This window comes from Papaver somniferum, chromosome 11, assembly GCF_003573695.1.
Source record: "Papaver somniferum cultivar HN1 chromosome 11, ASM357369v1, whole genome shotgun sequence".
In the NCBI taxonomy this organism is placed as follows: domain Eukaryota; kingdom Viridiplantae; phylum Streptophyta; class Magnoliopsida; order Ranunculales; family Papaveraceae; genus Papaver; species Papaver somniferum.
Window position 1 is genome coordinate 27,756,735 of NC_039368.1, and position 14,429 is coordinate 27,771,163.

Sequence of the window (14,429 nt, forward strand, 5' to 3'; positions counted from 1 at the left end):
AAAGGGTGTTTCACTCTATCCATAGGATGACCTAATTTAATCAAGTCTTTCATTTTGAAAGAGACTCTCAACCCCCATAGCCCTTGCTCTAAGAGCTGATACCAGTCCATATAGAATAAAAAAGATCCTGGCGATTCTAACTATTGGGTCGATGGACTGGTATCTATCAGCTCATATAAATCATGTTTTATACAGCCGGGTTTCAAGCCTAGCATTGTTTTTGTGAGAATTGGAAACCATTTATTTTATTTTCATATATCATGGAGTACTTAAGTTTCTGAAATAGCTTAAAAAGAAGTGCATAACCTGAACTCCAGAAAAATTCACATTACAAATATACTGATCGAGACTTACAACACCACACAAACACCTATCGCGGAAGAAAGCGAGTTCCCTTACTTCCTTTCTTACATGGAATGCTGGAAAATGAGAACTGTAATTAAAATACACCAGCGCTACCTGCATTATTTTAAACATGAAATGAGATATCATGTAAATATTAATAGATGAATTTCGCTATAAAATCCCCCCCCCCCAACCCCAACCCTGAACCATCTCCCGTGATTGCGATATGTGCTTCACAAAGTGCGACATCTTCTTTTGTAGTGAAATTCACTTGTTGCTTTCTAGGTTTTCTTGATTTTGGTTTTGAAGAAGACATGATGTAGTAAAGAAAGAAAATTAGGATGAAGAGTAGTAGAGAAGAAACAGGATTGAAATGCATAGGAGGTACAGAGAGAAGACATATATATAGATGTTTGAAACCATTTGAAAACCAACGATTAGAAGTTCAACGGTTCAAATTTTTTTTGAAAATATAGAGACGTTGAGAATGTATCTCAACGGCTCTATTAAGCTTTTGAATTCTATACCTAAACAACGGACATTTAGCCGTATTAAATGCAAATATATTTACACAACATTTCAATAGCCGTTTTTGGAGAAACAAATTTAAACGACAAACAGTTTGCCTGCTGTTTCAATTTTACTCATATGCGGCAAATAATTTGTCATATTTCTATTGATTATTTCAGACGACAAATGATTAGCCGTGTAGGGAACACTTCCTGGGACTCCTTCGATTGAAAGAGAGTGTGATAGAGTTTTGGATGAAAAGGTGTTTTATTCTATCCATAGGATGACCTAATTTAATCAAGTCTTTCATTTTGAAATAGACTCTCAACCCCCATATCCCTTGCTCTAAGGGCTGATATCATTCCATATAGAACAAAAAAGATCCTGGCGTTTCTAACTATTGGATCGATGGACTGGTATCTATCAGCCCATATAAATCATGTTTTATACAGCCGGGTTTCAAGCCTAGCATTGTTTTTGTGAGAGTTGGAAACCATGTATTTTATTTTCATATATCATGGAGTGCTTAAGCTTCTGAAATAGCTTAAAAAGAAGTGCATAACCTGAACTCCAGAAAAATTCACATTACAAATATACTGATCGAGACTTACAACACCATACAAACACCTATCACGGAAGAAAGCGAGTTCCCTTACTTCCTTTCTTACATGGAATGCTGGAAAATGAGAACTGTAATTACAATACACCAGCGCTAAAAAGAAAAAAGGAAACAGCTTAACCAAAAGTCAACCTGTGATTTGACCAAATTAATGCTTTCAGGGAAAAAGTTTTCTTTCCCTTTTTTAAAATAAAAAAATCTGACCAACAATGTGAAGTTTAATAGACCAACAGCGTGAGAGAGAATTATACCTGTGCAAGAACTTTTTGGTGCTTAAGCTTCTTCATCTTCATCTTCGCTATCCTCATCCATTTCTGTGGACATATTTGTCTCACTCAAGGTGTCTTCTGTGGCATCATCTCTTTCCTCTTCTACTTCTTCTAAGTCACCTTCAAATTCTTTCGTTACCGCTTTTGTAGTAGCCCCCACTTCTTCTGTAGCTACTACGTCGCCTTCATCTTCTTCTGTGGTGCCTTCTTCCACTTCTTCTGTAGCTTCAATATCACCTTCAACTTCTTCCGTGGCTTCGTCTATCTGATCTTCAACCTCTTCTGAGCCTTCTAATTCGTCATCCAACTCATTTGAAGGGTCAATCACCTCACCAGCTGTTCCATTCCCAACATAAAAGATTAAACCACATCATTCCAGTACCAGCACAAGGTAAAATTAGAAACCAAATAAGAGTATGCAAATCAAGGATGAGATAGTGAAGTGCCTTGCAACTGGCACAATGCAAAATATCTATACGGTACAATAAGTACACGTGGAATTATACTCAAGCGTAAAACACACTTGCAATGTACGTGCCCAGTGGATCAAGATGAATTTGAATAGCGGATACTTAATTTGTCAAGTGGATGTCAAAGGACTTAACGGTGAGGCGTAACGGGAGTTCCATAAAAAACTGCAGCAAATTGATATTGAACAGAATGAGTCCAAACCTACCTTCAGCAGCATCGGTATCTGAATCTTCTTGTCCCTTTTGATCCTTTCCTACCACAAGCTCTTCCAAACTATTTAACTTTTGTTGATGCATCAGGGCATTTCTGGCAGTTAGCTCTTGCTCCTTCTTCTCCATATGATACTTATCCAATTTCTCTTCAAACTCCTCAACACAAGCTTTAAGCTCAGGCTTGGCGAACTTTTTACCCTGATTTAGATAATAAAATATTGAAGATATCGTTTTATTAAACCATGCTTGTCTTAAGAAAAGTAGTTATATGCATTACCTTGCTGATTATGCTCCGGAAACTTTCCATAACAGAATCCTCAGATAGAACATGTTCATAGTTTTTAAAGGATTCCATAAGTTTTTTCATCCCCTTTTCGGTGAATGTTAGCTGTGAAAGGCAGTAGGCAATATATTCCCACTGTTTCTTATCTGCAACCAAATTATACACAAATAGGATATATAACTCGGTCAATATGAATAGAAGAAGAAATTGGGCAGAGAAGCTTGATCAGATTAGAATTAACTGAGCTTAATTCACAAAGACGATTAATGTATGAGAAGATGGCACTCTAGATGATCAGAAAGAATGAGTAGCTATAGAATTCTTTCCTCGGCAATCTCAAATCCAGGACAGAAACATGCAGAAATTGGTGTAAGAAGGATGACAGAAGTAGAGTTTGCAGATACATAACAATGCTACAAGTACGTATGTTGGTATCAGACAGTGGAACAAGGTGCTGCACATGGTGGCAAGAGAAAGCCAAAACTCAGACATAACTGTATGCTGCATATTTACTTGTCTCACTAATTCTGTACTTCACTATTTTGCTATATTGTACTTTGTTTTGTCAGATCTATAAAGGCTGCATAGACATGCTAATCATTAACTTGGGAATATCTATTGTTCAAACACAATATGTGCAAGAAACACAACACGTCACATAGTTTTTATGAGTACCTGCTGAAATCCAACTGGGAAGTGGGAATGGCCCAGTTGGCCAGATGAGTAACTAACTTAATACTTGAGGTCAGTAGTAGTTCAAGTCCCTGAACTGACCTTTCCAACCTTTGTCCCTAAACTGACCTTTCCAAACTTTCCCCAAACTTAATACTTGAGGTCAGTAGTACGTTCAAGTCCCTGAACTGACCTTTCCAACCTTACCGGTTTCATAAAGGAGAGTGCCCTTATTGCAAAGGTTTATAGGGTCTTTCCAACCTTACCAAATTTCATAAAGGAGACAATAAACAGCTGTGAATTATGTAACTTACCAGTTGGGGAAGTTTAGGTTAAGATTGATAATAAACATTTTGGATTATGTTCAACTTTTGAAGTGACATTATTTTCTGTTGAAAGAAATTTAAGAACTAAAAAGGCTATTTGAAGGTTTAGACCAGATAGGTTATCGCATTTATTTTATGCTTATGAGTTTTGTAAGAAAAACATAAAGTAGAGAATAGCCAGATATATACAGACTAAAGAATGTATGAACAGGAACCTATATGATATACCTGTGACTCCGCTAAACCTGTTGCAAAGCTTTTCCACAAGAGATTCCATTTGTTTGTCCTGACAAAGATCCACAGAGTATCAATATGGGGAAACAAGGTTGGTATATTAAAGCAACTGAAACTTGAATACCTTCTTAATTGAGCCTATTAAGAACTGCATAATGTTGTAGAAAACCTCTTTCTTCAGATTTTGGTTGGATAGTCTTCCAAGAATATCCGGAAGTAAATTATAAATTGGATTGCTCCCTGCATTTATGACATCCAGTTTAGACAAGCATATCGTGGATAGCAATGTAAAATCACATTAACATTATCATATTATAAAATACTCAAAAGTTACCTTTCTTAGATAATTCATGAAAGAAAAGCTTTGCAAGACTTGAAATCCTCTCATCTTCATCTTCTAAACAGACAGCCATTTCATTTATATAACCTTTCACCTATCAACAGTCAGTCTCTAAATTAGCATGCACTCACTGTTAGTAAATTCAAAGGACAAAGGATTTTGAGCAAACCTTCATCATATCATTCAATATCAAGTGCGAAAGCACCAACACTGCATTTTTCCGAACCGAGATTGATGGATCTCGCAGTCGAGCATACATCTTCTCAGTCCATGGCTCTAAGAGATTAGGGAACCGAGCAGCCAAGTCTCCCAGAGCAATTGTGCAGTTAGATCGAACAGTTTCTGACGGTGCGCCCTCCACAACTGTGAAGAGAAGCTGAAGATTCTCTTCACTGATCAGTCAATCAGTTAAAGACCATAAATCAGTACTTTGTTTTCTATTATTCTTTATGTATAACAAACAAGATGCCACATTAGATTCTTACCAGAAATCTGCATCAATAATCATAAACCGACAAAGTGCCAGCATTCCAGAAGCCTGCAATTCTGGATACTAGAAAATGCACATTTGATTCAAGTCAGTTCTAATACACCAACAAAAAAGGTAAAAAGAAATGAAGCCAATCACCTTTTGCATCAAAACATAATTTCTACAAAGACTTGAGAGAAAAGGTGCACAGTGTCCAATTAAGGTCTTTTCAGCACAATGGACTGAAACAATTTCTTTCTCTGCTCTTTCAGAGAGTGCATCAATTATTGCATCTTCAGAAACCGCAAGACCTAATTCAGAGTTTATATTATTCTCCTGCACAATACATTCGGTACAAAAATGGTTCAGTTAAATTTACAATGAAAATATAATATAATTTTTGCAAAAGAAACATTCAAACATCAAAATGAGGTCGATAGATGATAAGTGGATTTACGGAATAGCACAAATGTAATCAGTCAGTACAAACGACTTAATAAGATTAAAGTTCCTTTCCATACCTTTGAGGACTCATCACCTTGGACATTCTGAGTCTCAGTATTTGACTTCTCTGTCTTCGTTTTTTGTTTACGAATCTTTAAAACACAAGATTCAATGTAAACTAGCTGATTTAAAGCTACGTGACTTGCAACAAATAAAAATCTACCAAGTTTGTCTACTTGCACAGTGGAAAGAATATTTGTGCCATTTGGCAACTCGTCTCCATTAGAATGAAACACTGCACTAAACGATCTTTTCACCACCAGAGCAGCTAATGTTTCTGGTGCTGGATGAATAGCATATATAGCAGCAATGGCTTTATCTACTGCAGCATACCATATGTTTTGCGGTAGCCCCAACCCAGTGACCAAACTTTCCAGAATACCAAACACTCTACTGCCACTTGTAGCAATCAGCTTTTCCTTATCTTCTTTAGATAATCTTTGCAAGGCAACACATGCCGTTCTGGCGAGCAAAGGGTCCTCTTTCGCCCAACGACCAAAACCAATATCAATAATGTCCTGCAGACGAGAACCAAGAACACCAGCAGAAGATTTTGCTGCCATGCAAAGAACTGATAGGGCTCCGCGGCTTTGCTCGGCTGTGACTGCGCTGACACTAAAGCTAAAGAAATCCCACAAGGAAGATATCTGCAAGACAAACAAGTTTGATTCATGTCAACAGATGAAAGAGTTTAAATCAAAATTTAATGTCATATTCATTAAGGTATGTGCTGAAATAAAACCAATTAAAAGATGCTGACTCGTACGGATCAAAAATCCAAATTTAATTCACTTCCCAATCTTTTTAACTTGCAAAGAAATAATGATAGTGATTATAATTTTGGTTACTCATAAGGATCAAAACCCTCTTTGTTACTCTTATAGCTTCAGCATCAATCTCATAGCAAACCACTTTCTTCTCGTATTTATATGAGAAATGAGGTCAACAGTGGGAAATGAGCATATGCTGCATAAACAGTAACTTAAGTGCCAGATGCAGTAACCATGCACATCATTTGTTAGTAATGAGCCTTTTCTTTTCTACAGCTAAAGTGTTCATTTGGCCCACGTGAACATAAGGGAAGGCATTAAAAACACTACACATACAACTATCATCATGTTAGTCTTCAGGACAACATATAGGACAGGAAAAGGCACAAAGTATGCACCTTTCATTCTCGACATAACACTCAGGAATGATAAGCTTTACTGATACATGATCATGTAAGGAACTACATATGAAGTAAAGCATAATACAACAGCAGCCTACGCCCAAGGTCAGAAAATATTCCCAACTCCGTTTTCCGTTTCGCATAAGATATGATGTCAATACTGAAAACAACCTAACTGTTTGGTTTTGATACTTAAAGACAGTAAAACAAGGTCTTAACCTTTTGTTTGGGTCAAGTAGCCAGTTAGACCTAAATCTAATACTGAAGGGGTTGGAATGGCAAGAGTATGACTAAAGTGGACTAAGGAACACACCGTGCTCGTCGAAATTTCACCCTTAGACACCAAGGCAGAAACTATAAACTCCAGAGCTGCAAGATCACCAATACTTGATTCGACGGCAAGAGACAACAAATTCTTAGCAGTTTCCACGGGGCTTTTTCTTACATAAATGGTGATGAATGCACTTTCCACAGCTTCATATATTGACTTATCCTGTGAAAAAACCTGCAAGCATTCAAGGATAAAATTCAAATTCATATAAAAATAAAAGATCATTGAAAGACAATGAACTTCCTCAGTAAATCTAATACTGTCACAAAGAATGTGAACGTCAGTTTCATTACCAGAGGCATCATCTTGCGTAGACAGGCCTCTGATCCGTCAATTTGGAACTGTCTGCACCTCATAAGCAAGAGAATGGTGTGTTCAACATCGGTGGCAGAAGATGAAGCCATCAGCTGTGTAAGTGTCGGCATCGTGTCTGATATGCACTTTGAGAATGTTAGGCCAGCCTTGAGAGATGCAACTAAGGCCCTGATGTGTTCCAAATTACCTATATTTGGCATGGAACTATCCTTAGGCTCATCAACCTTTCCACCATCAGGTAAACAGCTGTCACTTACACTATCTTGCTGATCTGCTGGTATCTTATCAGTGTTTATATGATCAGTATCATTGCCTGCTTCACAGGTATCGGTATCAGATGGTATCCCATCCAAGACACTCTCTGAAGGGTCCGACGTTTCCTGATCAGATAATCTATCTTTGTACTTTTCCAAGGTTGCTTCAAAAGAAGCAATTCTGAGTTGTGGGCCAAATGGGTTATGCTGCAACATCACGATGAGTAAATTCAAAGCAGATTTCCTCACCACTGCAGTCTTATCCTCCAGTCTCCCAGCAGCCACCACTGCAACCTCATTCCATAAACCAATAGAGACGGCATGCTCTTCACATAGCTCACCCCACACCTGAAGTACCCGACTCCGAGTATATGCAGTCACATCTCGACACCGTTCAAGTAAGATCTCCAACATGGCTTGTTTGCTACGCAAGCGAACAGACTTTGAACTAACATCACCCTCGACATCCTGAAATGCCTTGGAGACCAACTTCCCCAGTACCCCAACCAGTGCATTTCTTATCTTATAAGATTCTCCACCAAAATGAGGAATCAAAACTCCAACATTTGTAGATACTAGCTTGGGTAGACGATCAGCAAGCTCAACAAGAAATCGTCCAATGTTTTCCGCCCCAACAGTGTCCCTCACATAATCCTTTGAGTTTGCCCGTCCAATCTCTCTTATGAGTGAGATTGCTAAGCTGCCATCTCCGTATTTTTTCTCCATTGATGCAACAGCATCAGCCAAGTGGACCACAGTGAAATCATATTTGTGGATCAAATGCAACACTGAAGCACATGTCTGTGCCTTATACTGATATTTAGTGGAACAGCTGCCTATTATCCGGCACAGTGCCTCTTTTGTGTCAGAGTCCTTCAGGAGTACTGCTTTTTCAAACAAAGAGAATGCATTTCTGGAAGGGGGGAAAATTCCTGGTTAACTTGAAATCAACCAAAACAAAGAAGAAAATATGAATAAGTACAAGGAATTGAAGGAATACTTACTTCACAACATAAGAAAGATAATTTTCATCAGGACCAGAAGATCCAAAGAGTAACCCCAGATTGATTTCAAGAGAATTAGCTATTAATGTCAATATCCGTCCCCTCTGAGGTTCCCAATCCCATGACTTTACACTATGTTTCTTTCGGTTTGTTGCTCCTACCTAATTCACAAAGCAAAAGATCAAAAACAACACACAAAAGAGAATGTTGAAAATCAGTACCCAACAAATCGCGAATAAAATAACTCCAACACTAGAAAATACCAGTACCCCAATTTTTTATTGCAATAATCAGCTAGGAAACTAAACAAACAAACCGTAGAAAGCATAAACTAAAAAAAGAAAAATAAAACCTAAATAAATTACCTTGGAAATGTTGTCTGTAGACTGATTAGCAGTCTCCTCGGCAACAACGATGGATAGAAGCGAAAACGTATATATTTTAAAAGCATTTCGATGCGAAGCAATCCGGTCAGAAATGTTTGAAGTGTTGTCGTCATCATCATTAGAAGCTCTTGAAAGAGATTCGATACTTGGGATGAGGACACTGAGATTGGACCTTAGGGCTTCAACAAGATTAACCTTACAAGATGCAGTGAGTGTAGGGAAATCCCTAACGAGTGAATAAACTCTATCAAACACCTCTTGTTCCTCTATGCAGAACAATTCCTTGTTGGATAAATCAAATGCCACTTCTGTTTTTCATACAAAAATGAAATTTGAAATTCAAAATTAGAATTATAGAGAGAGAGAGAGAGGGAGAGGGAGAGAGAGAGAGAAAGATATTAGGGTTTCTGTAGAAGCATTTCACTGACCTTTGACGAAATCCTCGAGCTGTGAAGTGTGAAAGGAAGATACATCGGTAAGAGATTGAACAACGAATCGATCTTCGCCGTGATCTTTTTCTAGGTCGCGGAGATTTGACGGAAAGATGAAAGATGGAGCCATGAGAGAGAGAGAGAGGTGGGGGGCTATTGTTCAGTCAAATGTCAGATTTGCCTTCAAATAAAGTTTTCAAAATCAGGAGCGGGAAGGTGAAAAGTACACTAGGCGTTGTTTGTTAAACTCAAATTCATTATCTTCTATGGGGCTGCACAAGACCCACCCACGATACCCAAACCCACCCGTACCCGTTAAATCCGTGGGTTTTAATCCATATCCGCCCGTTGTGGGTGCGGGGTTGGTTATGAAAAAAAAAACCGCTGTCTGTGGGTGCGAGGTTGGTTTAAGCTAATACCCGCCCATACCCGCCCAAAAAACCCGCAGATTATATACCATTAGATAAAACTAATCCTAGTCGTCCATTATGAAACCCTAATACTAGTAGATAGGATAACTGATAACCCTCATTCACTTTCTACACTCTTCTCTCTGTTCGGCCTCTCCTCTTCTTCCTCCTCAGTTCTTCTTCTTCACCTACGAACGACAATTACCAGAAATCTTCACCAGAAATCGACAACAACAACTTCGAATCTTCACCAGAAATCGACAACAATCGAAAAATCAACAGATTCAACACTTAATCTTCATCTGTGAACTTCCTAGATATGAATATTTTGGGGGTTTTGGTTTTTTTTTCTCACTTAATCAAGGAGAATAGAAGTTAATCTAAATACTTGAATATAAAGCGGGTTTAAACCCGTTTAAACCCATACCCGCCCAACCCGTAGCGGGCGGGTAACAAAACCCGCCCGCTGTTTGTGGGTGCGGGGTTGGTTATGAAAAAAAAAACCCGCAGTCTGTGGGTGCGAGGTTGGTTTTAGCTTATACCCGCCCATACCCGCCCATGTGCAGCCCTAATCTTCTATGACACTTAGAGCAATTCCTATGGCAATGGCCAAACTCAGACATTTGTTGAGCCACGTGGATGGCCAAATTGGGTTTTCCACTATGATAAAGCGTAGGGCGTTGGACCATCAGTCGCGCAACCCAAAGACAGACTCTGGCACTGAAAGACAAAACTCGGGCGTTCGAAGACCTGACGCGGGCGTTCGGTGTCCAAACGCGGACGTTAGACACAAAATCTCTAACGGTCGACTCTCTAACGCCTATATTTCCAACGGTCGAATTTCAACACTATAAATTCGTTCTATTGATTTCATTTTCAGTCACACCGCTGCCATTTCCTTCTTCTAAAACTCTTCTAAATCAAAAATTTCGAATACAATATGAACACATTGAGAAGAGCGGCGAATAGTATAAAGAAGAAAAGAGATCGAAAAAATGAATCGACACCGTTGCCTCACACAGGTGTAGATTTTTCTCAAAATCGAGAAGAATAGTTGTTGCTTCATCATTAGTCCCAGGTCATGCGTCGGGGCATCATGAACGGTCTGAGGATTATTATATCACGAGAGGTGGATTTTCATAATTAAATGTCGTTTATGTTGGTCTACCGCCTGCAGTCCGAGAAAGAGCTGACATATATCCTTGGCGTGCGCTTTATAGAATGAAGCCTAGAAAACATAACAAAAAATTCCGAAAATAGTGGTAGAAAGGTGGTGGATGACGACGCACATATTCCATTTTATGGATTTCGAAATTGGTAAGTTTTTTTAACTTAAATTAAATTAAAATTTTTAAATAATTGTTGAATAATCAAAAGAATTAATCATAGTTGATGTTATACTTGTAATAGGAATTACTCCCCTTGATTTGTATTTTATTGTTGTGATTCAAAGTGGAATGGGAGACCCGCCAACATTCAACCAAGACGAATGGATGTCAAATAGTAAATGGGAGACGCTTTGTCCCTCGTTTGTGGAAACAGACATGCGTCGAGATTATAAAGATTTGAAAGGAGGTGGGATTAGATGTGTGGCCTTGAAGATTTTCCTAACCAAACCCAAAAACCCAGAATATGTGGATGACTATCCTGAACTCGAAAGGATGTTTATCTTATGGGTGTTGGGTCAGGCATTCTTTCCAAACTCAACTTCTGTTGCTCATGTTGGCTGGCTTGAAGCTTTAGAAGATCTCGACAAAGCACCAGATTATGACTGGGGATCTGCAATTCTATCAGAATTGTATTGTGCGCTGGATAAAGCGTCTGTGGGCGATCAAAACTTCACTGGTTTCTGGGGCATCATAAAGGTAAATATCAAAATTATTATTTTTAAATTCATTATCATTACTAAATTTAAATAATATTTATGAACAATTGTAGATTATTTAGTCAAAATACTAAAATTATGGAGTAATTTGCAGTATTGGTGGTATACCTACTTCTGTGTTGGTAAACCAATCCTAAAAGACGAGATAGTTAGATTTCCAATGTTGGACATGTATATGAAGAACAACTTAGAGAATAACACTGGCAGCGACGTCATGAGTTCCAGTTTTATTTACAGGTTACGTCAGATGAATTATGGAGTAATTTTGCAGTATCGGTGGTATACCTACTTCCGTGTTGGTAAACCAATCCTAAAAGACTGGACAGTTATATTTCCAATGTTGGACATGTATATGAAGAACAACTTAGAGAAGAACACTGGCAGCGACGTCATGAGTTCCAGTTTTATTTACAGGTTACATCATATGACTCGGAGCCACAACAACGTAGTTGTTCCCCCTTACGTTGATTTACCTCAGTATGGTGATGATGTTGGAGTAAGTATCCTTGATTATTCTATGCGTAGAGTTATTTTTTACAGTCCGGAATCACAAAGAGGGGTTTGGTATCTGGGAGAAAGAGTGCAGTACCAAATACAAGGTATATTTGCAATTACAATTAACCCGCTACAACAAATGCAAACCTCTGCATCAGATTTTTATCGGCTGAGAATAAACAGTTGGGAGAGGTATGAACTAAATACACAGACGGATATTAGTAAAGCGCAGTATGTCACCTGGTACAAGTCGATTGCGAAGCCTGTGATTGGGACACAGAACATGCACGTCTATGGGTTTGATTTCCCAGGGTTATCAAACTTGTACCATGATCCAAATATCGTTCATATCCAACCACCTCCAAACGAGCCAAGCTTTATGACTTATCCCAGAACGGGTACAAGTTCTTCATCATCTTCGTCATATATGCCCGAAATTCGTTGGGAGATGCAAAGTATTACTTCACAAGGTGAGCCAACCACTATCCTCATTGTTTCACAAGGTATGGATCGTGATTATCCTTACTACAATGTCATTGCCACTGACGAAGAATTGCGGAGGCAGCTCAACGATTTTCATTGGCGGAATCGGCAAGTCGAGGCGCTGCACTTGGAACAACTACGAATATGGTATACAGACACAATATTTGGATTGAGTCCAACTGTAGATGATGATGGGGGCGGTCACAGTCTTCTGATTCCACCAGGAGCAACAGGATCATTGCACGATAGTGAAGAAAGGGTGGTGGGAGAAACACAGGTACGACAGAGTTCTTCACCACATGTTGTATAGCACAATACTGCACCAAAAATTGTGTTTGTATCTCAACCTCAAGTATTTCGGCTTGAACCTAGGCGCATTTCATCATCATTCTCTCCCTACAACCCAAATGCGCCCTAAAACCCAAATGAATGCTACACACCAACACCACCACAACAACAAACCTCTTATATGCTTAGAGGACCGAGTACACATAGTACTTTCTAATCGCCTAATTTTGTTCAGCCAGGTCTATCCCCAGGTCTATCAGCAATTAAAAATTTATATACTATGTTGGCTGGGGATTTCCCAGGTCTATCCCCATGACTTTCTGAATTTTTGTCTCCAGAAAATAACAATGGGGGAGCTAGAGATGAGCGACGTTAGAGAGATTATTATAATTTTTAATTCTGCTACATTTGTAGTTTTAGTTTTTAAAGTACGACAGTCTTAATAAAATAAAATCACATATGTTTAAAAGTAAGTGTTTTACATTGGCTTCACTAAATTACGACGGACTACATTACACTAGCTTCACTAATGAGAAGAAGTACCAGGTGGAACAACAACTACAAAGAAGGGGTTGAAACTATTCAACACCTTAAGGATTTCAAAACATTTTTCGAAAGGAAAAGCCACATTTTTCCATCTTCGCCATTCAGCCAAAGATCTTATTACCATCTCAGCATCAGTTTAACCTCTCAGTCGATATCGATTTGCTTGTATGGTTAAAGCTACAAACTCACTTACTTATTTCTTAATTGTACCAAAACGATTTTCTATGTCGCATGTAGCACGACGACTCGGATTACGAGTGTCACATCGTGAATAATCGCCCAGAAATTCACCCGTGGATAGTTTGCCGAAGCAAGCCGAGTAAATAAAAAAACATAGTTTCTGCAAATAGATTCATCTTCTTCTTTAGTATACAGAACTCTCCGAACTAACCGGGGTCGAGACATGTTCAATCAAGAATTGAGTGTGAAGAGAAGAATGTGTAGAATGTGTGAATTTGGAGTTGCAATGAGGAGTATTTATAAAATTCAAAAAATGTAACGTTCAGCCGTTGGCGCCCTTGGGTCAGACGCTGGCGTTTCTAGTAAGGACGTTGGCGCTTTACGTCATGTCGCGCATTCAACGTTCAAACGCCAGCATTCGTAGCAAGGTCGCCCGTCGTTACCACAGACGCGCGCTGGGCTGTCCATCTCGATGTTCAAATCAACAAATATATTGATTTGAAAATCCATTTTTCATGTTTGTTCATTCCATAGTGGGAGCAAATGAACAAACTTTGAGTTTGTTCATTCCATAGGAACTGCTCTTAGGCCTATTCCTATGCACACGCCAAACATTTGATATTTGGCATATATGCACCCACTATGGGTATGCCAAACTGCCAAAATCATATGCCTATATGTCAGGAATAACATATATGCATACACGACAGAATTTCCAGCGAGCGACTGAGTGTTCATCGCTCGATGGTCAAGTCAACACTCGCTGGCCATTCCAGCGCTAACGTTAGTCAAGCTATCGCTCGCTGGTCTGATCAACACTTATCAGATCTTCATCCAACGACTACCATTTTACCTCTCTATAAATATCTAACTTCTACCCATTCCAACCCAACTTCAAATTCATTTCAACATGCCTAGTGCTCGCATAACTTTAGTGGATTTTACTTCAAAGGAAGATGTTTCTCTAATTCGATGTTGGGTTTCAGTTGCAAGCAA

General features: G+C 38.8%; 1 protein-coding gene across 1 annotated transcript; it reads right to left on the reverse strand.

Moving 5' to 3' along the window:
- Positions 1-1,380: 1,380 nt before the first annotated feature.
- On the reverse strand, positions 1,381-9,290 carry LOC113322140 (condensin complex subunit 1-like). The gene is made up of 15 exons (XM_026570167.1): positions 9,144-9,290; positions 8,695-9,023; positions 8,330-8,490; positions 7,050-8,238; positions 6,739-6,930; positions 5,272-5,901; positions 4,910-5,086; positions 4,767-4,834; positions 4,451-4,673; positions 4,276-4,375; positions 4,066-4,181; positions 3,936-3,993; positions 2,704-2,855; positions 2,420-2,624; positions 1,381-2,079 (listed from the first exon to the last, which is right to left on the reverse strand). Exons 1-15 carry the CDS (start codon positions 9,274-9,276, stop codon positions 1,748-1,750), a joined length of 4,065 nt encoding a protein of 1,354 aa, XP_026425952.1. The 5' UTR covers positions 9,277-9,290; the 3' UTR covers positions 1,381-1,747.
- Between the last annotated feature and the right edge of the window lie 5,139 nt (positions 9,291-14,429).

Coding starts and splice junctions, on each gene's coding strand:
- LOC113322140 (XM_026570167.1), bottom strand. CDS start 9,276: ATGGCTCCATCTTTCATCTTTCCGTCAAATCTCCGCGACCTAGAAAAA. Junction 8,491..8,694: donor CTACAGACAACATTTCCAAG/GTAATTTATTTA, acceptor TTTGTGAATTAG/GTAGGAGCAACAAACCGAAA. Junction 4,182..4,275: donor TCATGAATTATCTAAGAAAG/GTAACTTTTGAG, acceptor TCATAAATGCAG/GGAGCAATCCAATTTATAAT.